The sequence below is a fragment of the Ahaetulla prasina genome, chromosome 13 (assembly GCF_028640845.1).
Source record: "Ahaetulla prasina isolate Xishuangbanna chromosome 13, ASM2864084v1, whole genome shotgun sequence".
Lineage (NCBI taxonomy): Eukaryota > Metazoa > Chordata > Lepidosauria > Squamata > Colubridae > Ahaetulla > Ahaetulla prasina.
Genome location: NC_080551.1, coordinates 11,886,191 through 11,910,103, shown reverse-complemented (window position 1 = coordinate 11,910,103; position 23,913 = coordinate 11,886,191). Strand labels below are relative to the sequence as shown.

General features: G+C 41.8%; 1 protein-coding gene across 1 annotated transcript in view; it reads right to left on the bottom strand.

Moving 5' to 3' along the window:
• AGBL1 (AGBL carboxypeptidase 1) overlaps nucleotides 1-23,913 on the bottom strand; it is a 471,358-nt gene that overhangs the window by 352,600 nt on the left and 94,845 nt on the right. The window contains exons 10-15 of the mRNA XM_058156548.1: nucleotides 21,641-21,757; nucleotides 20,963-21,540; nucleotides 19,677-19,760; nucleotides 19,103-19,189; nucleotides 17,039-17,187; nucleotides 14,353-14,440 (exon numbers count right to left, since the gene is read on the bottom strand). Of these exons, the coding sequence (XP_058012531.1) occupies nucleotides 14,353-14,440; nucleotides 17,039-17,187; nucleotides 19,103-19,189; nucleotides 19,677-19,760; nucleotides 20,963-21,540; nucleotides 21,641-21,757 (1,103 nt within the window). The remainder of the gene's footprint in view (nucleotides 1-14,352; nucleotides 14,441-17,038; nucleotides 17,188-19,102; nucleotides 19,190-19,676; nucleotides 19,761-20,962; nucleotides 21,541-21,640; nucleotides 21,758-23,913) is intronic.

Sequence of the window (23,913 nt, the reverse complement as noted above, 5' to 3'; positions counted from 1 at the left end):
GTTCCCGTTACTTGTCCCAACTTCTGCCAAGCTAGCAGTTCGAAAGCATGTAAAAAATGCAAGTAGAAAAATAGGGACCACCTTTGGTGGGAAGGTAACTGCGTTCCATGCGCCTTTGGCGTTGAGTCATGCCAGACACATGACCACGGAGACGTCTTCGGACAGCGCTGGCTCTTCGGTTTTGAAACAGAGATGAGCACCGCCCCCTAGAGTTGGGAACGACTAGCACATATGTGCGAAGGGAACCTTTACCTTTAAATATTTCAAGGAACAGAATACTGTAAAGCAGAACACAGATTGTCCCCGAGTATCGTTGCCTCTTGCATTTCCTTTCTGCCTGTTTTTCCACCGGGAGAAAAGATAAAATGTACACCAGAATTCTCTTTCTACAACTAACTTTTTCTTTCTCCTTTTTTTGGCATTTTTTTTTTAATCGACACAGTTTCCAGGCTGATGGTGAAAGATTTCCCATTAGGTGTGATGAAGAGCTAATTCACGCATTTCAAAGAGACAATATCATAGCAAATTGCATTCCTGAGGACATACTAGACAATAATTTCCCCCACCTAGCACCAATTATCACACTGCTGACATGTCTTATTCTGAAGTGCCCTGTGGATTTTCTCCCTTTCACTTTTTGATTGATGCTATTCTTGTTGCTGCATCAAAATGCAAAAAAAACCAAAAAAAAAACCTATCAAATAAAAATAATGCAAGAGATCCTGTTTGAATTGCCAAAAAAAAATATGTCATTGATTTTTCAGGTGGATGGTCTAGTTTAGTGTTATTCAAGGAGTGGCAATAAATTTCTAAATGATTTTGTGGACATGCACACACAAATACATACCCCTCTACATACGTACTGACATGGGAGGCAGGATAATTTAATTTTCCTTGAAAAAACATTAGTAAGAATCTCTCAGCACAATTTTTTCTTCATTTTTTTTGTATTTGAATTAGGTATGGCTAGTCTAGAGAAAAGAAGGACTGGGAGTGACATGATAGCAGTGTTCCAATATTTGAGGGGGTTGCCAGAATGAAGAGGGGAGTCAACCTCTTCTCCAAAGCACATGAATGCAGGACAAGAAGCATAGATGGGAACTAATCAAGGAGAGAAGAAACCTAAAACTAAGGAGAAATTTCCTGATGGTGAGAACAATTAAGCAGTGGGATGATTTGTTTTCAGAAGTTGTGGGTGCCTTATCACTGGAAATTTTTAAGAAGAAACTGGCTAGCCACTTGTCTGAAATGATGTAGGGTCTCCTGCTTGAGCAGGGGGTTGGATTAGAAGGCCTGCGAGGTCCCTTCCAACTATATTCTTCTGTGTTTTAAGCTATACGTCTTAAAGCTAGTCTCAGAATCAAAATGCAGAGGATGCTGATCACACCAACAAAATATTTCCCATATGGATAAAAGCTTCCTCGATTGTCTAATATAGGTAACAACAAGAAAGAAACAAGACAAATCTGGGAATAAACAGATCAAAGAGATCTCTCTCCACATGTGCCTTCTAAGTCAGATTTTGATTCCTGATGACTGTCTGAACAAGTCCCTGAAGTTTTCTTGGCAACGTTTTTTCTGAAGTGGTTTGCCATTGCCTGCTTCCTAGGGCTGAGAGAGAGAGAGTGACTGACCCAAGTTACCCAGCTGGCTTTGTGCCTAAAGCAGGAGTAGAATTCACAGTCCCCTGTTTCTAGCCTAATTCTTTAATTACTATACCAACCTGGCACTCCAAACCAATCTAACAAATGTCAAAGAATTGCAATGCAGTGCTAGGGATTGGGCACATTGGAGGTTTTATTCAGCAGTGGGTTTCAAATTTTTTACTACCGGTTCTGTGGGTATGGCTTGGTGGGCATGGCATGGTTTGGTGGGCGTGGCAGGGGAAGGATACTGTAAAATTTCCATTCCCTCCCCAATCCAGGTGGAGGTTACTGCAAAATCCCCATTTCCTCCCAATCAGCTGGGACTTGGGAGGCAGAGAATAGATGAGGGTGGGGCCAGTCAGAATTTTTAATACCGGTTCTCCGAACTACTCAAAAATTCTGCTACCGGTTCTCCAGAACTAGTCAGAACCTGCTGAAACGCACCTCTGGTTTTATTCCTATAAGTCGCCCAGAATCACCATATATGGGCAGCCATATATATTTCTTAAAGAAAACACACACACAAACACATACATACACACACAGCTAGCCTGATTCGATGATCATAAATTTCTGAGCTCAGTTGAATTTATTTCCATTCTTGGCACCAAGTCAAGAATCTGGGAGCACCTTTGCTGACCTACTAATATCATTATAAGCCATAAAAAGCTTTTGTGAGCTGTTAATAATATTTGCTGCTGGAAAAGATGTACAAAATTCTTGATTTCTGCCCCCCTATCCCACCCCAAAACTGAAGTGGTTCTTGTATTAAAATCTCTTTCAAACTTGGGAAACCTTTCCCTCCAAGAAAAAAAAAAGTTAAAAAAGAAGAGAACTATACAAAAAGTCATGCAATTGAAATGCAGATGCAGCACAGCGCCCAGGGCTACGTAGTCACTTTATAACTGTCAAAGCCCAAAGTTAGATCTTTCTCCTTCAAACCTTCCATCCTCCTCCTACTCCATCTGGCATTATCCTGTAATTAATAATCAACCTAATTATTATTGTTGCTATTATCATCACTTACTGTGGCAGAATGTTCAAAGTGCTTTGCAGACGGTATCCAATGATTCCTCCCATCCCCCTTCCTCAGCTAAATTAGCCAAATTAGAAGCAAAGAGGCTGTTACTCTTTCAAGCAAGAACTCAGTTTAACACAACCCAGCACAAATCCTAGCTACCCTTGGCTGATCTGGAAGCAGCTAAACCAATTTACAGATGCTGAGCTTGACAGCTGGAAAGACTCAAGCACTGCATGACAGGTAAGCTACTTGCCCCAGCTCCTACCAGCCTAGGCATTCAAAAGCTTGCAAATGAGAGTAGATAAACAGGTACCACTTTGGTGGGAAGGTAACAGCATTCCATGGCCTCAGCATTTAGTCATGTTGGCCAATGACCATAGAAGTGTCTTCCCTCAGCTAAGAAACGAAAATGAAAACACCGCCCACTAATGTTGGGCACAACTGGACCTGGGAAATCTTTACCTCTTTACCTTACTTAAGTGGCCACCACCTGAAAACCTTCCTGTATGAAAGCTAAAATGTCTATGGAGATTCTCAGTCATCCAGGTCATGGCTGTCGGGAAGGACTAGCACATATGTGCGAGGGGAATCTTTGCCTTTACTTTAAGCACAATATATATGCCCAATAATTTTCCAGGCATTCACGTGGACATACTTTCCATGTCTACTGTCCAATAAGGGCCATGTATCTTGTTAAGTTATCTAAATATTGTAATATTGCCTATAGAATCTGTATTGAGATCGCTGCCTAGCATTAATATATTTTTTTTTGTGGTTCAGTTTTTAGCGATTATAGTATGCTGGTTTTTTTCCTCGCATATTTCTGATTTTAGACAGCCGTAATAAAGAAACTTAAATTTAGATTGATTAGATTGATTACAAAAAAAAATCTGGAAGAATGCAATCCTAATTTTGCAATGTGGACAGGTCAATTTGAGAAAGAAAAAAACCCTCTGCTTTGGTCTGGAGTCAACAGCAAGGGTCAACTTTTCAGGTGTTCAGACACACACACACCCCACCATCCCCATCCATTTAGCCAAACTTCAAACCATCCATTTTGCCTCTGCTCAGATGTGGTTGCACTAGAGGCTAGGAGAGACTGATGGGATTCTGTATTTGAATATTGCCGCACGTCTTCAGGGCTGATCTTGGTGTAATCAATGCACACCGTTGCCAGGAGAACAAACTGCAAATCAGATCATATCATAAAGGCTACTGTGATCATTTTTCTGGCGCCAAAGTCCCTTCCTGCAAGCATCTGTCACTTATTTTTATTTTATTTATTTGTCAATCATATATAAGATAACAGCTAAAAGTATAAATATGATTTGGATACATGAAAAGAGTAAAAAGGAATATTAGGACAAGGACGGTAGGCACGTGGGTGCACTTATGCACGCCCCTTACAGACCTCTTAGGAATGGGATGAGGTCAACAATAGACAGTTTAAGCTTAAAGTTTTGGAGGTTTGGGGAAGAAACTGCAGAGTATTGTACCACTCAGGCATTGAACACTCTGTTACTTAAGTCGTATTTTCCGCAATCGAGTTTCAGAACAGGGGGAGGGAGAACAAGTGAATGATGCTGTCACCGAGACCCTTTTGACAGAAACATTTCTAATAATCTCAGTAACATAAAAATATCGCTCTGGAGAGGAGAAAGGAAGACGGCACATGAGCAGAGCTCTGACTGTCACATCTGTCTTTGTGAGTGAACTGTCCCTGCTTCTCCATGCAGAGCAAAACGGATATGAGTAGCGATTAGACTGTATGCGCTACACAGACTAATCCAGCATACGGAAGAGATATGCGGGTGTATTTTTAAAGGTTTTCCAGTTGCAAACAAAGCCACCACTAATCACAGTGCCTGCCTGTTGACTCTCTGCCATGAATCTCTGCACTAGACCCAATCTTCACCTGAGAGTGATGGGTTCGCTCCAAATTCAAGGATGCAACAGGAATAATCTTTTTCAAACCTGCTTGCATCTCAGCATGAATCTCAGCTCCAAGAGGACTGATTTTTGAATCCCAATGTCTGCATTAGGTGGGATCAGACCATGCAATCTCTTGAATTGCAAAGGGCTATTAAAATCACTTCATGCTAAAATCAATCGCCATCCACAATCACGAGACATGCTTCTCCCAGAAAATTGTCCATCTACATTCGTAGGGTCTATATTGGCTGATAATAACTGCCGATAGTTTCAGGCAGAGGTCTGTCGCAGCTGGACCCCATGCCTAGCAGGGGTGCTAGTCAGCAGGTTCTGACAGGTTCTGGAGAACCGGTAGTGGAAATTTTGAGCAGTTTGGAGAACTGGCAACTGCCACCTCTGGCTGGCCCCAGAATGGGGTGGGAATGGAGATTTTGCAGTATCCTTCCCCCAGGAGTGTGGAGGGAATGGGGATTTTGCAGTATCCTTTCCCTGGAGTGGGGAGAGAATGGGGATTTTGCAACATCCTTCCTCCAGGAGTGGGGAGGGAATGGGGATTTTTTTTTTAATTTGTATTTATATCCTGCCCTACTCCGAAGACTCAGGGCGGCTTACACTATGTCAAGCAATAGTCTTCATCCATTTGTATATTATATACAAAGTCAACTTATTGCCACCAACAATGTGGGTCCTCATTTTACCTACCTTATAAAGGATGGAAGGCTGAGGCAACCTTGGGCCTGGTGGGACTTGAACCTGCAGTAATTGCAAGCAGCTGCTGTTAATAACAGACTGCATTAGTCTGTTGAGCCACCAGAGGCCCCTGCAGTATCCTTTCCCTGGAGTGGGGAGAGAATGGGGAATTTGCAATTTCCTTCCCCTGGAGTGGGGAGGGAATGGGGGTTTGGCAGTATCCTACCCCTGCCACACCCACCAAGCCACACCATGCCCACCAAGCCACATCACGCCCACCAAGCCAGGCCTACAGAACCAGTAGTAAAAAAAAAAAACTGAATTCCACCACTGATACCTAGAGTCCTTAGCATGCAAAGTACATGTTCCCCAATGCTAGAAAGTATAGGTTCTCCCAGGCCTCCTTACAGTCCAGAGCATGCTTGTATCAAAAACGTACAGCAGTGCCAAAGAAGGACTACTCCGAAAGTAATGAATTGTGTTGTTGCTTTTTATTTCTGTACTCTTAAAGAGAAATTTTGCTTATGGTATGCTTGCTTTCTTGTTTACTTACTTATGGGGCCTCACTTGAAAATGCTTTACATAATGGACTGCAGGAATAACAAGTCACACAACCAACATTATGCAACATATGCAAGCATTCCTTTAGAATGCATAACTGTACGAACTGTCTGGGCGGATAAAGCATTGTGCGATTATGCTTGAAGTTATGACATTAGACATTCACTTCTGATCGGATATGTCTCAAGCTATTGCTGTGAGTTAAAGGTGGTTAATCAGCTAAAAGGTCATGATTTTGAAAGAAAGAATATGAGAAAAGGGTAGAATATTTTTTGTCCCCCACCAAGTGTGTGTGTGTGGGGGAAGTCTCAAATGCTTCTTCTAATCTGAACTGATTTTTTTTATTAAGCTCCCTCCCCGATGAGATCGTTGTAATTTTTCTCCTCCAATCCCAGGGCTAGTTTTCTATTATTATGTTCTATTATTCTGTTTTGTATTTCATGTCGAGCTTTTGGTTCCCATGTTTATAGTTCTCCGCCAATCTGATCTACTGATCTACTCAGTGGGGCAGTGGCACCATCAGCCAAGGTACTGAGCAGTGATTGTAAAATAAATAAATAAATAAATAGTTCCTTGACTTAAAATCAAGTGATAGTGACTTCCTTAGTGCATTTCTTGTAGTTGTGTTGCGGTAATACAGAAGAGGTTTGCCCTTAACTCTCTTTTTCTGAATTTTTACCGTAGCCTAAAGCTTTGACATCCACCTGGAAGTTTCCCATCCAAGTTCTTATCCAAGATAAGTAAATTTAAGTTAATTAAATTAAATTTAATTTAATTTAAGATAAGTAAATTTAAGATAAGTAAATTGTATTGTTGTGATTGAAGTAAACTTCAATCACAACAATACAAGAGCAAACAATAGATTTAAACTTAATGTTAACTGCTTCAATCTTGATTGCAGAAAATATGACTTCTGTAAATGAGTTGTTAATACTTGGAACACACTACCAGACTCTGTGGTATCTACTCAAAATCCCCAAAGCTTTAACCAAAAACTGTCTACTGTTGACCTCACCCCATTCCTAAGAGGGCGTACATAAGAGCACAAACATGCCTACCGTTCCTGTCCTATTGTTTCCTTTTATTATATCCAATCAATATAGTTATTACATATTTATGCTTATATATATATATATGCTTATATATTATATAGTTACTTTCATGCTTATACTTATATATACTGTTGTGACAAAATAAATAAATAAATAAATAAAGATCAACCAAGGTTGGATAGATTTTGCCACTTGAACTATGGTAAATGAACAATTATTTGTTCATCTACATCAGGGGTCCTCAAACTACGGCCCGGGGGCCGGATACAGCCCACCGAAGCCATTAATCCAGCCTGCTCAGGACCATGAGGATGCCCCGGCCACATCGCCTACTCACTGGCTCCTACCTGCCTTCTGGAGGCTGGGGAGGCTAAAAACAGGATGCACAGAGGCCAAAAATGGGCCCGTTTTTGCCTTCTTGTCCTCCAGTGAGAGAGGGACACACACACACACACACACACACACACACACACACAGAAGTCCCTCATACACACCCCAAAGCAGCCACATCCCTTCACTCTCCTGCTTTCCACCCTCAGGAGCATAACAAATTCAAGTTTAATTTGTGTGTATTCTTTGGACTGCTAAATTGGCCACGCCCACCCAGTCACATGACCAACTTGCCACGCCCACCCAGCTGATCTGGCCCCCCGAACAGTCTGAGGGACCATGAATTGACCCCTTGTTTAAAAAGTTTGAGTACCCCTGATCTACATCATGTTTAGAAACCACCCATCTCCATCACAGAGTGACCCAGGGCAGTGCATAAGGATTAGAAAAGAGCATTATCAAACTACAACCATTTGACCACTTTGTATCAGTGTTAAGTCTGAAGGCCACTCTTGGGTTTTGGTGTGTGTGGTTTTTTTTTCCTAACTCTTATTCCAAGATGGAGGACATTTGGTATATAAATCCTGCCTTTCCTCTCTCTGGGCTTTCTCCTGGAATAACAAAATTTAATTAAATTGTAATTCAGATTATAGCAACCCTGTTCTAAGAGCCCAGCGATATTCTGTTTGTAGTACTATTTTGTAAAAAGTGCCACCTGCATGGATTTCAGATACCATCTTCAACTTCAGTTTTTATAGTATTCTAATTATGTATTACACCAAGCTGTTCAAAGTGCTTTGCATTACCCTAGAAATCTTCAAAGAAAAGCATATTATGATTAGATCAGAATTAATACCTGCATGTTGCAACAAGAGAAAGGAAATGTATGATTGAGAGATACCAACTGAGTATTAATGGCATCTCCTCTCACTTCCTCTTCCTGATGTTGCTCTTCTCTCCCTGTCCATTGACCATACCATTGCAGATTCTTCCTAGCAGGAGACTTAGCAGTTAGTTTCTGATATCAGATTCCTCTCTGCATAAAATGAGAGCAAAGGCCATGGATCCCAAGGCTGAAAGTTGTCCTCTCCTGACCTACATCCATTTATTTTTAGATAATATCCAGAAGCCTCTTCAGGAATAAACGTTGGAAATTATTTTCCTTCAATATAAAGATCTTAAGATCTTAGTGCCTTTTTTGGCAATATTGTGACAATGGTCTCTGGCACTTAGATCTTTATATATAAAGATCTTAAGATCTTTATATATAAAGATCTAAGTGCCAGAGACCACTGTCACAATATTGCCAAAAAAGGCACTAAGAGTTGTTAATCTAATCTTGGGTAGCTTCTTCTCTGGTGGATATTATACCACTAACTAGAGCATGCAAAACATTTGCTAGACCAATTCTTGAATACAGCTCATCTGTCTGGAACCCACACTGCATATCGGACACAAATACAATCGAGAGAGTCCAGAGATATTTTACAAGAAGAGTCCTCCACTCCTCTACCGGCAATAAAATCCCTTATGCCACCAGACTCCAAATTTTGGGGTTAGACAATTTAGAACTATGCCGACTTCAGTCAGACCTAAGCATAGTACATAAAATTATCTACCACAATGTCCTACCTGTCAATGACTACTTCAGCTTCAACCACACCAATACACGAGCAAACATGGCCTAGAGCCATGATGGTGAACCTATGGCATGTGTGCTAGAAGTGGCATGCAGCACCCGCTCTTTGGGCACGCGAGCCATCGCCCCAGTTTAGCTCTGCCACGCATGCGTGCATGCTTCCCACCAGCCAGCTGGTGTTTGGGGCTTTGCCGCGCATGCGCGGGAGGCATGTGTGGGGGGCAGGCACACATGTGGGGGCACACATGCATGCATGGGGGCAGGGCCCATGTAGGGGAGCACATTGCATTTGGGGGGGTTCAGGGGTGTGTACTTTGGGTACTCGGTCCAGCAAAGGTTAGCCATTGCTGGCGTAGAGAAAGTAAAATACCTAGGAAGGTGATTCAGAACATTAACAGGCCTTAATCTTGTTGTACTCAAAAAAGAGGATAGTGAATTGTTTGGATAGGCTTTCAAGGTTCTGCAGTTACACTCTGCAAATAAGAGACTCGGTGGTGGCTGTTTCTCAACATTTTCAAGGAGGAGGAGATTTTGAGTTACTGTATTTTTCGGAGTATAAGACGTACCGGACTATAAGACGCACCTGCCTTTTTTGGTGAGGAAAACAAAAAGAAAAAAGAAATCTGCCTCTGCCTTCCAGAAATTTTGCCTCATTGCAGCAAACAGCAAACAGCCTGCTTTACTTTCATTTTTGTTTTCAGCATAGCTTGATTAGCACAAGAAAAAAAAATCTGCTCCCAGCAATTTACCTCCTTGCAGCAAGCAGCAGAGGCCATGCAGCAATAGGCAATGGAAGTCCCTGCAGCCTGAAACAGCTGAGAGTCAGGGACAATTAACTTGTGCTAATTAGGCTGTGCTGAAGCTGAAATGGGCGTTTCTTCTTGCTGCTTGCTGCAAGGAGGTAAATTGCTGGGAGACAGAGGCCAAAGGATGGGCCAGTGGGTGAGAGGGGCTATATTCAGTGTATAAGATGCACCCAAATTTTCACCCCCTTTTAGGTGGGAAAAAGGTGTGTCTTATTCTCCCAAAAATACGGTAAGTCTTGACCCCCTGGCAACTGACTGGACAAGTCATCCAATTTTCTTAGCAAGATTTCAGAAGAGGTTTTCAATGTCTTCTTCCTAGGGCTGAGAGAGAAGAATCAGTCCAAGGTCATCCAGCTGGCTTTGTGCCTAAGGTGGGACTAGAACTCACAGTCTCATGGTTTCTAGCCTAGTAACCACTACACCAATGACTAGCCTACCTCAAATATATGAAGCCACCTCTTTTCTTTGATGTACAAAGGATGCACAAAAACCAACTCTTAGCATGGAATAGAAGACAGGGTTCCACTCACTGAAAACTTCAACAAATGGGAATATCTGAAACATTTAGATACTGAAGCAACTTCAGTTAAAATGGTGGATTTAAAAATTAAGTGGAGAATAACCACGTACAATTGTTATGGCTTCTCCCCACATTTCCCACTCCCACCAATAATTTTATAGACATGAGTAAAGTGAGAGGTTTTGCAAATATTCAGCAAAGTTGGGTTATTGGGGTTTTTTTGGGGGGTGGGCTTAGATGGAGAAGGAGTATAGGTGGCGTTATTTGGGCCCTATAATACTAGCCATAACCTTCAGAATACACTTCCAAGAAATATTATGGAAGAAGAAGAGAAATAGATCTGAGGTGCCAACTAGATTTTGGAACAATTAAAATTCAGGAACATAAATTCAATGACAGATTTGTAGCTGCTCAGAGCACTATGGTATTAAATTCACTCTATTTCCCATCCAGGGAAAATGAAATGGGGAGAGCCCCATTCCATCATCTGCAACCAGGTTACAATTAAGAACTTAATTGTACTTCCATAATTTAATTGCACCAGTCAGCGGTGATTTAACCATGACAGAGTAACAGCCTTCTTAATGCTATTATGGCAGTAATCAAACTCTATATGCTTGCATCTGTTTACAGACCTGCTATGGTAGAAACAACTGTTCGTGCTAAGAGAAACTGGAAGTAACAGAATCACAGGTTCTTTGAAGGCAACTCATTATTTAAAGGACTCTCTTTTTCCAGCTACATTTACTTGACTACTAGAGAGGGAAGGCAGGGTAGGCAATGATAGGCTCCTTTCTCTTATGGAGGTCCATCTAGTTGGACCAAGAAGAAGGGTCTTCTCCCTGGTGACTCCCTCTGTACGGAACATCATCCCCATGGAGATAAGAATGGGCCCCACCTTGGTATACTTTTGAAAGGCCCCGAAGACATGATTTTGCCCGCAAACCTGGGGACCTCAGGGTGATACAGGGTCCATCAAGTGGATTGTTTGATTTTTACTGCCAGGGAGATGAGGGTTGGACTTAGGGTTTTACTTCTGTAAGCAGGTTTTTGTTTTTGTTTTTGGAATAGAATAGAATTTTTTATTGGCCAAGTGTGATTGGACACACAAGGAATTTGTCTTGGTGCATATGCTCTCAGTGTACATAAAAGAAAAGATACCTTCATCAAGGTACAACATTTACAACACAATTGATGGTCAATATATCAATATAAATCATAAGGATTGCCAGCAACAAGTTATAGTCATACAGTCATAAGTGGAAAGAGATTGGTGAAGGGAACTATGAGACGATTATTATATAATATAATATATTATTAATAATTAATAATTAATAATAATAAATAATAAATAAATAAATAAAATAATTAATAATTAATATATTAATAATAATAATAGATTAATATAGATGATTGTTCAGAATCATTATGAGTTGAGCGGCCATATTAAATCTTAATAGATCACGAAAGGGCCAAAGAGGGTTACCTAACTGGCTAGGTTGCTAGATAGCTCAAAAAGAAGAAAACCACTGAGAAAATCCGGACCTTCCACCCACCACCCACTCCATAAAAGAAAAACAGATAACAAAGGAGATTAACTATGCCCCAAGTACCTTATTTTTCAGAGTATAACTGAAAGTATAACTGAAAGTATAACTGAGTATAACTTTTTCCCCCATAAAAGGGGATGAAAATTTGGGTGCATCTTATACATCAAATGCAGCCCTGCCCACCCGCCAGCCCCCCAGAAAATGGGGTGCACGGAGACGGCATTAGGCTATGGCAATCCCTGCAGCCTGAAACAGCTGATCTTCGAGAAGTGGATCCAACCAACAATCAGCTGATTGTGCTAATCAGGCTGTGCTGAAGCTGAAATTGAAATGGGCTGTTTGCTGCAATGAGGCAGATTGCTGGGAGGCAGAGGCAGATTTTTTTTTTCTTATTTTCCTCCCCAAAAAAGGTAAGTGTGTCTTATAGTCCGGAGCATCTTATACTCTGAAAAATATGGTATATCCCGAATAAAAGGGAAAAAAATCAAGCACATTTAAATAGACTGGAGTGTTACTGGGCATTTGCAAAACACTGTGATTTTCAATGCTTCAGAATGCCAATAGCAAAGTACAGGGCCCCCTGAGACATCATTCTTAGTAATAATCTTTATCCAACTTGCTACTTTAATTTAAAAATTAGAGCTTATTTATCCCCCCGTCTCCATCCGCGTGTTGCGTGCTCTGTCTTTCCAATTGTATAGCTGGGTCTACAGAATAGGCAGGATGCGCCTTCCTTCCTTCCACTCCACTCCACTCCACTTTATTATTTTGGGAGACTTTTGAGGCCAAAAAAATGCAATTTAAAGGCTTTTGATCAATAAAATATCTATATATCTTCCTTATAGGAGAGGTTCTCATGTTGAAGAGAGCTTTTTAGGAGGATAAATAATTAGCAACAGCCGTTCTGTTTTTAAAAATAAGTTAGAAATCATGTATAAAATTGTATCAATAAGCCTTCCCCCATAGGTAGGTACAGTACAGAGGTGGGTTTCAGCAGGTTCTGACCAGTTCTGAAGAACTGTAGCAGAAATTTTGAGTAGTTCGGAGAACCGGTAGTAAAAATTCTAACTGGCCCCACCTCCATCTATTCTCTGCCTCCCAAGTCCCAGCTGATCAGGAGGAAATGGGGATTTTGCAGTAACCTTCCCCTGGAGTGGGGTGGGAATGGAGATTTTACAGTATCCTTCCCCTGCCACACCCACCAAGCCATGCCTACCGAGCCACACCCATAGAATCAGTAGTAAAAAAAAATTGAAACCCACCACTGGTATAGTAGTGGCCAAAATTGTGGAAACCTTTTGGGAAAAGTGTATTTTTGAGACTTGATGGCTAATAACACCACTTTTGGGGGGGAGTTTCAAGATAATCATAAGCCATCTTGTACAACTTGTGCTCTATTAAACAAAAAAAAAACATTGTACAAGATGGCCAAGTTTTGTTTCTCTCAACAAAATATTGCTGGAGGTATTATGTCTCAAAGTTGCTGAAATATTAGAGTCATACTGTTGAAGGCTGCGATATGGGGTCATACAAATGACTATATCTGTGCACATATTGCATCAGCAAACGTAACACTTTACCAATGTTCATTGGGGGATTTGTGTGCATGTTCACACCAAATTTCATCAAAATCTGTGATAGTCGACCTGGGCACTTTCCTGAAATCAGACCACTTGACATGGAATGACCCCAATGTCTTCCCATGGAGTGAACCAAGTCTTTTAGTTCTGCAGCTGTTCTAATGCAAAACCAAGATTGAATGATGGCTTCTATTAACTGGGTTTTATTGCTGGGTCGCTTCTGACTAACAAGTTTCTTTAGTCGGCTCCATGGATTTTCAATTGGGTTAAGAAAGTCTGGGCTATTCCCAGGCTGTTCCAGCAGTGGGATATGAATATCTTAGCACACACACACCCCCCAAAAAAAGTGGTGTTATTAGCCATCAAACCTCTAAAATACACTTTTCCCAAAAGGTTTCCACAATTTTGGCCACTACTGTAGAATATTATGAGGAACATTCTTTTCCATCGTTAATATGCATTGCAGGCATGAGCTATTTGCTCCTATTCTTCATTCTTCAGCACTCACAAAAACACACTAATCCTACAATCTGTCTATGGAGATTTTCAGTCATCCAGGTCATGATTGTCCCAAAGGTGCTTCTTCAAGAGCCAACTGAACTTGCTTTGTTTCTCCTTGAAGACATTTCACTTCTCATCCAAACAACTTCTTCAGAACTATTGAACTTCTTGAAAAAGTCCGTTGCAAAAAGAAAAACCCACCTTTGAGACAATCTTACAGTCCTTTGTTGCATGTTTTGCAAAGCACGTTTGGGGAGTTTTTAGTTTGGAGGATTGCTGGGAAATTGCAAAACTACTTTCCAGAACCTGAGAATCCTTCAGATATTTGGGGACTAGAATCTCCAGAGTGGCCATGCTAGCTGAGAATGTTACGTTGTTAGTCTCAACACAGCGCCCATTATTTTGGAAATCCCTAAAATAGGTATGCAATACAATGAAGTAAGTAGCATTAATTGGCAGAAGTATACAGAACGACTATAATTAGCAGGAGGCTCAAATGTCACACAAGAATATTAGACACTTACTTGTAATAACTGATATCATAGCCCACCCGAATCCAATGAGGTCTGCCCTGCAAAGCTTCCTTCACTGAATACATGACTGGTTGCATACCTACACAAAGAAAAGGTGTTTGGGATGGGAGGAGGAGAAATGTGATATGATTTCCACTGCAGTGGAATGGGAATAACCCGTTTTACGTATGGCATATTTAGGGATGAAGACAAATAATATTTTTATATATATATCACAAGGACTTTCTGATCCACCTCTGCTACCGACAAGCTGAAATGTCCTGGAAGTTCAAAGCAAAACCTTTTTGTGCCAATCCTAGACTGTATGACCTTGGTTGAGTTGACCACCTCTGATGTCATCAAGAATGTTTCCAGATGCCATCAAATGGTCTTCCATTTGGGGGGGGGGCAATGAAAAACGGTTGTGTAGTACATTTTTGATGGCTGATCTGATATTTGATTAGCTCTGCGCATCAGTTATTCAACCTGTACAACTGGAAGTGCCCCAGTGTTATATATGAGACTATAAGTTCTCCTTTCATATTATTTCTGTTTTCAACTTTCCTTGAACCCAAGCCATTGCCATTTCTCTGCTTGATATACATCGAAGTGTACATTATTGCAGTCTGTGCCATAACAAGGGGTGGGCTGCTGGGGGCTCGCAAGGGTTCGGGAGAACCTCTAGCTAAGATTCTGTGCAGTTAGAAGAACCCCCACTCCTGGCTGGCCCCGCCCACCCACCCCACCCCTCCCAGGAGTCCCCATGGGGCCCATTTTGGATGCAGGCAAGTGCAGGGCGCACGTGGAGGCTCGGGGAGGGTGAAAAACGGGCCTACCAGACGTTCCAGAGCCTGGGGAGGCCATTTTTACTCTCCTGGAGGCTCGAGAAAAGCCTCTTGAGCCCGGGGAGGGCAAAAGGTGCAGGAGACCAACTAGGCCACGCCCACCATGGCCACAGCCACCCAGCAACCGGGCATAGAACCCCTTGCTAAAATTTTTGAAGCCCATCCCTGGCCATAACCCCAAATTGCTTTGATTTTATAAAACTGCCATCCCCAGTTCTGCCTTTCTTCTGTTCAGCAGGAAAGCCTTATGAGAGGACAACTGCCTTGCACAAGACTTCCAATGATACAGAAGAACATTCGGCTGAGCAAAACCTCAAGCGCTTTTTCAGATTTCAGAAGTCAGTTAGGTGTCCAGAGCACACATCCGCTTCTGTATCTCTCCCATCTCTCCAATTTTGTAATTTTTGGACATGGAGCTTCCCTCCTTTGGGGTCTGGTGTCAGAAAGGGCAACAGTAATTCTCACAGATGAATTTACACTGCTTTCCCCAAATTGTAAGATCCAGGAAACTATAATTAAAAAAATGGATGGGTTTGAAAACAAGCTCAGTTGTAATTTCTGCAGGTTATATTATTAAAGTATCAAGAATTCTACTGTAATAAAATGGGTATTATGTGATTTCAGAGTTCCATTGTCTTTTCAGGAGCTTCATTCCTAGCAAGTTTAAAACCAAGTTTCCTAATGACAAAACCTCCAACCTCCCTTTCTATGCCTCTCCCCCATGGCTGATATTTGAAACAAGTGAGGATTTGAGTCTTCTGACTTTTTTTGCCTTCGAATCATAGTTGTTATTGTTGTTGTTGTTAACTGCGAAGTCGTGTCTGACCGATCGCAACCCCATGGAAAACTTTCCTCCAGGCCTTCCTGTCCCCTACCATCCTCTGGAGTCCATTTAAGTTCACGCCAACTGCTTCAGTCACTCCATCCAGCCACCTCGTTCTCTGTCGTTCCCTTCTTCTTTTGCCCTCAATAGTTCCCAGCATTCGGCTCTTCTCCAATGAGTCCTTCCTTCTCATTAGGTGGCCAAAGAATTTGAGTTTCATCTTCAGGATCTGGCCTTCTAAAGAGCAGTCAGGGTTCATCTCCTCTAGGACTGACCAATTGGATCGCCTTGCAGTCCAAGGGACTCGCAGGAGTCTTCTCCAGCACCATAGTTCAAAGGCCTCAATTCTTTGGTGTTCAGCCTTCCTTATGGTCCAACTTTTACAGCCATACATTGCAACGAGTCATAGTTAACTGCTATTATATCCATGGTGATGTCCTTCAAGTTTTACCATCCAGCCTGCTTCATGCCCAAGGCAGAACTAGAACTCCCAGTCTCCCAGTTTCTAGTCTAGGCCCTTTAACCACTATCCCAAACTGATTATATTTTGCTTCTCTTACTTTACTTACTTTACTATTATTACAGGATAATAATAAATAATAAGTAAATGCCATCTAAACCATCCATTGGTGTCTTCCATCCTTATTCACAACTATTGATTTACTCCAACTTTACATTCTCTCCACTTTGGCTAACTTTCAATTTCTCTCCATGCCCTCATTTGTCTTATGGCCAGAAAAAGAAAACATATAGTTTTCCACTTATTCTATCAAAGAAGGGGATTTTTGTTGCTGAATTTTAATTTATCACTTTGATTTATCACTTTAATTTACCTGCCCAAGGAAGGAAATGGTTGGAATTCCATGTAACTAGACACCAGTATGGAAACTATCTCAGTACACAGTAAGAAAGTTGAAATAGAAAAGCTTTGGAGGATCCATGTTTTAAGGGCTCATTCACTTGACTTTCCCAGGAAAGGGTCTAACCACGGACAAATGAGCAACCCCTCTCTCAATATGACAACTCTTACCATAATTAAACTGGCTGTTTGGCTTGTCACAGTTGATGACGTTGAAGCGGTAAGGAATGGCAGACTTCATGGCACTGACTTCAAAGTAGAACCATTGATGGTACTGGGCACTGTTGATGTCAGGGTTGAGGATCAAATCATATTCATACCTGGATCATGAAGCACAACAACAGAGCAATAGCACTTAGACTTATATACCACTTCATAGAATAGAATAGAGTAGAGTAGAGGTAGAGTAGAGTAGAGGTAGAGTAGAGTAGGGTAGGGTAACGTAGGGTAGGGTAGGGTAGGGTAGGGTAGGGTAGGATAGGATAGGATAGGATAGGATAGGATAGGATAGGATAGGATAGGATAGGATAGGACAGAACAGAACAGAACAGAACAGAATGGAATTCAATTCTTTATTGGCCAAGTGTGATTGGACGCACAAGGAATTTGCCTTTGGTGCATATGCTCTCAGTGTACATAAAAAGACAAGATACATTCATCAAGAATCATAAGGTACAACACTTAATGATAGTCATAGGGTACAAATAAGCAATCAGGAAACAATCAATATAAATCATAAGGATACAAGCAACAAAGTTACAGTCATACAGTCGTAAGTGGGAGGAGATGGGTGATAGGAACAATGAGAAGACTAATAGTAATAGTAACACAGACTTAGTGAATAGTTTGACAGGGTTGAGGGAATTATCCGTTTAGCAGAGTGATGGTATTCAGGAAAAAACTGTTCTTGTGTCTAGTTGTTTTGGTGTGCAGTGCTCTGTAGCATCGTTTTGAGTGTAGGAGTTGAAATAATTTATGTCCAGGACGCAAGGGATCTGTAAATATTTCCATAGCCCTCTTTTTGACTTGTGCAGTATACAGATCCTCAATGGAAGGCAGGTTGGAAGCAATTGTTTTTTTCTGTAGTTTTAATTATCCTCTGAAGTCTGTGTCTGTCTTGTTGGGTTGCAGAACCAAACCAGACAGTTATAGAGGTGCAGATGACAGACACAATAATTCCTCTGTACAGCAGTTTACAGGGTCAGCCTCTTGCCCCCAACAGTCTGGATCCTCATTTTACCCACCTCAGAAGGATGGAAGGCTGAGTCAACCTTGACCCAGTGAGATTTGAACTGCCAAACTGCAGCTAGCAGTCAGCTGAAGTAAGCCTGCAGTGCTGCACTCTAACCACTGCGCCACCTCAGCTCAAACATCCACAAGACACAAAACAGGTTTGTTTTAGAGCACTAATTGGCAGAATCCATGGAATATTCACCCACATGTTAGAGTCACAATAGACTAGGCAAGGAGAACAGTAGAAATATAGAGACCTAGTCATTTGGCATGCACTGGAAAGTAGATGTGCCATAGGACTGGGCAATCTGCTGATATAAGTGGATTCTTCAGCATTAGACTTAAGATATATGGCGGCTTGGCTCAATGGCTGGAACTCCAAACCACTGCATTCTACATAAGTCTGTGTCAACACCTGCACCTGCCAAATATCTGTCTGTCTCCTGAAACAGTACTTTGAAAGTGAGCATGATCAATTCGGTAATTTAGTAATTTCTTCCTTGAGTCATTTCTGTCTTCCGAAAATAACTTTTCTTAACAACTGTGCTGTGAAGATATTCCCCTACTAATACGATGGGTTTCCAAAAAGTTGAACATTTTTGAGCCATATTTTCCACACTAGATAATGTTGGCTACATCATAAGCACCTGTTTGCCTTCCATCATGATCTTTCCCCCCCAAATGGCCTGGTACACCTCAGATACAGAGGTGGGTTTCAGCAGGTTCTGACTAGTTCTGGAGAACCGGTAGCAGAAATTTTGAGTAGTTCGATGAACCGGTAGTAAAAATCCTGACTGGCCCCACCCCCATCTATTCTCTGCCTCCCCAGTCCCAGCTGATCAGGAGGAAATGGGGATTTTGTGGTATCCTTCCCCTGGAGTGTGGTGGGAATGGAGATTTTACAGTATCCTTCCCCTGCCATGCCCACTAAGCCATGCCACGCCCACCAAGCCACACCCACCACTGCTCAGGTACTCTGCTAGAACTATTTGCAATACTTACTCCCGCACTTGGATGGCTTTGCGGAGATTCCCAGATTCAAATTTGGAAAAGAATTGTAAGCAATTTTGTTGATCTGAATGCAAAGAACTGAAACAGAAGGCAACACGATTAGTGCAAAGCGGACTGAGAAATAGCTAGACCTATTAACCACTGAAGAAATTAAACAGAAAGCACCAGGGCCCACAGAAACAGAGGTAGTTCATAATGATTAGGTTCCCTGCAGTTTTCCAATTTCTATTTGCATCCATCCTTTTTTTGCTGGGAGAACGAGGTGGCTCATATAAAAATCACAGTGCATTTAACTCTACAACCACAATCCTTTGAGGACATTTGGGTTGATAGAAAATTACTCCCCAAACTAATAGCAAGATTTTCAAACAAACCAGTGCTTGAACCTGGTTTCTTCCAGTTGAAGTCCAACTATAGTGTCACCACATTACCTTGGCTTTGTCTTCATCCTGTCTCCAGAAGAGGACCTTCCAGGGAAGATTTTATGAATGTGCAGAGGGGGAGGAAGGATGTCAAGAGTCCATGACTCACTAACAATGGCCTCAACTAACAAAAAATCACTTACTCAGAGCTGTCTAAACTGAAGACAACTCGCTTGAGTATATCAGCTGGTTGGACCACACGGCGGATGTCATCAAATATTTTGGCCCTGTGAGGGGGAAGAAAAAAAGAGTTGAGGCGATGGTGAAGGACATGCCCAGAAGGAAACTTCTTATTGGGATTCCTTTTTTTTAGACTATCTTTTTCTTTCACTCTGGTCCTGCAGAATAGGGGTCTCCAAACCTGGCAAGTTGAAAACTTATGGATTTCAACTCCCAGAATTCTTCAGCCAGCAAGAGGAAATCTGGGACTAGAAATTCTAGGTCTTAAAGTTGCCAAGTTTGGAGACCCGTGCTATAAAACATGGAGAACCATGTTGCATCATTAAGTGGTCCTAACTTGGCAGTCCTGTCCTATGCCTGAAAACTTCAATCCATCCCACAATTTAGATTTGCTCCACTTGTCACAAACAGCCTGCTGAAGTACTCCTGATTGTGTTGTGGGGAGATGCCTTCCCCAAAGATATCTCAGTGATTTCTGCTTTTCCCATGGCTCCAACTACGCTTCCTTTAGAAGACATTGCCTCAATACAGTAGTGGCCAAAATTGGGAAAAGTGTATTTTCTAAAACTAGCTAATAACACCACTTTTTTTTTTTGGAGCACTACCATAAAATTATATATCAGTGGAAAGATAATTTAATCACGAATGTAATACAATAACATTTATGAAGGATACACTATTAGAATAGCAGTTACAGTATAAAGAAGGAAAGTGAAACGTAGAAAAAATGAGATATACAAAAATTATCACCATAGAAAAAACAAGATATACAAAAATTATCACCACATCAGTTAATACTTAGTTGGGTAACCTTTAGCGTGAATTATGGCCTTACAACATCTTCCCATGGAGTGAACCAAGTCTTTTAGTTCTGCAGCTGTTCTAATGTGAAACCAAGATTGAAAGATTGCTTCTATTAACTGGGTTTTATTTCTGGGTCGCTTCTGACTAACATGTTTCTTTAGTCAGCTCCATAGATTTTCAATTGGGTGAAGGTCCGGGCTATTCCCAGGACATTCCAGCAGTGGAATAGGATTATACTGAAACTCTCCCCGCCCGTCAAAAAAGTGATGTTATTAGCCATCAAACCTCAAAAATGCAGTTTTCCCAAAAAGTTTTCCCACAATTTTGGCCACTACTGTACATACTTAATGAGAATGTTGCTCAATATTTCCCTTGCTATCCCCTTGCTATCTTCCTATCACTATATCTTTACTACAGGGTTAGAAGTAAAGGGAGAGAAACTTACTTTTGGATGCCACCTCTCCTTTGCTGTAAAGGCTGGCTGTACGGAGGGGGTTGATGACCCCAGAGATCTGGGAATGCCAATACTCTGTAGTCTGGAATGGAGCGGGTGCAGTTAGCCCTTGCCATAAATAACCTAGGTTTGTGGAAAGGGATGTTCCCAGGATGCCTCTCCAAAAGTTTTGTGACCACTTCAGAAGCTTCTTCTCCTTCCTGGCAGCCAGATGCACAGGAATTCATATGTTGGAAATGAGATGTCTGCCTGTTCTGTAACCTTTCTTGGACTCTATGACCCTTACTGGAAATTGTGTCTTTTCTGAAAGAAGTCACCAAAGGCTCCGCTTCACCCAACATTATTTTTTCAGGTTCTTGAGGTTTCTGCTTTCTTTCCTCTCTGTGTACTGGCTTCTCTAAAGTCCTCTGGGTCTGCTTTTCTTCTTTGATACTTTGGTCCCCTTCTCTATTACATTTGCGCTGGCACTTCAGGGAAGTAGCCCATGGAATGACACAGAGGCAGGAGCTGGTCAGGGTCCCAGGGATGTCCACAGAATTCAGTTCATTGTTAGGCTCCAATTCATTTTCCTTGAAATCAGAGAAAAACCAGACAACCAACAATTATGGATCATTGCATACAGCAGCTTTCTGGAGGGGCTAGAAAGTCAAAACCCAAGAAGGATCTCACCTGAATGTTATATTGAAGTTCAGGGCACATGACCATATACTGATTCAGTTCCGATTCAGGTCGGTCGAGCTCCGGCCTTGATAGGAGCTTGTTAATATCCTTCTCTAGATCATCATCCTTTCGAAATAAGAATGAAAAGTAGGGAAGAAACCTTCTCCTTGGATTCATCTTCACCCATAGTCTTGGCTGGAGCCTACTCCTAAGTGTGGGTTGCTGGGGGTTCACAGGGGTTCGGGAGAACCTCTAAGATATTGTGCCATTCAAAGAACTCCCAAATCCCACTCCTGGCTCACCCCACCCCACCCACCCCGCCCCGCCCACCCCTCTCAAGAGTCCACACGGGCCCATTTTGGATGCAAGCTAAGTACAGGGTGCGCATGAAGGCTTGGGAAGAGTGAAAAATGGGCCTACCGGAAGTTCGAGAAGGCCGGAAATGGGCCTATTTCCAGAGGCCCTCCGGAGCCTGGTTATCCATTTTTGCCCTCCCGGAGGCTCAAGGAAAGCCTCCAGAGCCCAGGGACGGCAAAAATGCCCCTCCAGCATGGTGCAGGAGGCTGACTAGGCCATGCCCACTGGCTACGCCTACCCAGCAACCAGGCAGAGAACACCTCGCTAAAAAATTTTAAGCCCACACCTGCCTACTCCCATTATATTCCATATACTACGACCACAACTATAACCAGTACAATAGATAAGGAATGTCACAGGGTATTCCTGAATGATAGCTTCCTAGGGCCATGCTTCTTGAGATTCCTAGATGTATTCCCCAACATCTGGAGGCCCCAATTCTTGAACTGCACTTAAATAAACTCTTTCGAGGGAGACGGGGAGGAAGAAAGAAATATATAAAGATAAAGGTTCCCCTTGCACATACGTGCTAGTCGTTCCCGACTCTAAGGGGCGGTGCTCATCTCCGTTTCAAAGCCGAAGAGCCAGCGCTGTCCAAAGACGTCTCCGTGGTCATGTGGCCGGCATGACTCAACACCAAAGGCGCGCGGAACGCTGTTACCTTCCCACCAAAGGTGGTCCCTATTTTTTCTACTTGCATTTTTACCTGCTTTCGAAACTGCTAGGTTGGCAGAAGCTGGGACAAGTAACAGGAGCTCACCCCGTTACACAGCAGCACTAGGGATTTGAACTGCTGAGCTGCCGACCTTTTGATCAACAAGCTCAATGTCCTAGCCCCTGAGCCACCGTGTCCCTTAAGAAATATATAAACATATGTCTTTGGACTCATTGGTGGTAATTTTTGACGATAACAAGGAATCACATCTATCCACAATTAGAATAGAATAGAATAGAATAGAATAGAATAGAATAGAATAGAATAGAATAGAATAGAATAGAATAGAATAGAATAGAATAGAATTCTTTATTGGCCAAGTGTGATTGGACACACAAGGAATTTGTCTTTGGTGCATAGGCTCTCAGTGTACATTAAAAGACAATTTTATGAAGAATAAGAAGAAAACTATAAAACAGATACTTTCCTATCACCCATCTCCTCCCGCTTATGACTGTATGACTGTAACCTTGTTACTGGTATCTTTAAGATTTATATTGACTGCTTCCCTATGACTATCATTAAGTGTTGTACCTTATGGTTCTTGACGAAGGTATCTTTTCTTTTATGTACACCGAGAGCATATGCACCAAGACAAATTCCTTGTGTATTCAATCACACTTGGCCAATAAAGAATTCTATTCTATTCTATTGGTTGGCAATTTAGCCTTGCAGACATTCAAACGTCAACCATCAGGACCTCTAGTTCAACATTATTTATAACACAAGTCTAGACATTTTATAGCAAAATAAGACTTCTGTTAATAAATAGCAAAACGATGACCTTAACTATTTCAATGCATACAGTATCCCACTTTTGTTCCACCATGGATTTTGCAGTAATGTATGCTTAGATCCTGGTTTTCTCCCATCCAGACAAGAGTCAGACTTAAAACCAACTTATTGTAAAGATAGTGGTTATTATAATGTTCCTTCAGACTTTGCCCTGATCTGAATCTTGCTTAGCAAGGCAGTTTTATGGCTGAATAGGGCTTTGGATCTCTTAGAATATCTGGCAGATATTCAGAAAGGACAAAAAAAAATATCCCTGCTGATAGCTCTTCTACTCTCCCATCTATTAATAGTGTAATGAATTAAGGCTTGGCTACCAAATACATAAGGGGACATGGTGGCTCAGCGGCTAAGGTGGGGCTGAGCTCATCGATCGAAAGGTCAGCAGTTCAGCGGTTCAAATCCCTAGTGCCGTGTA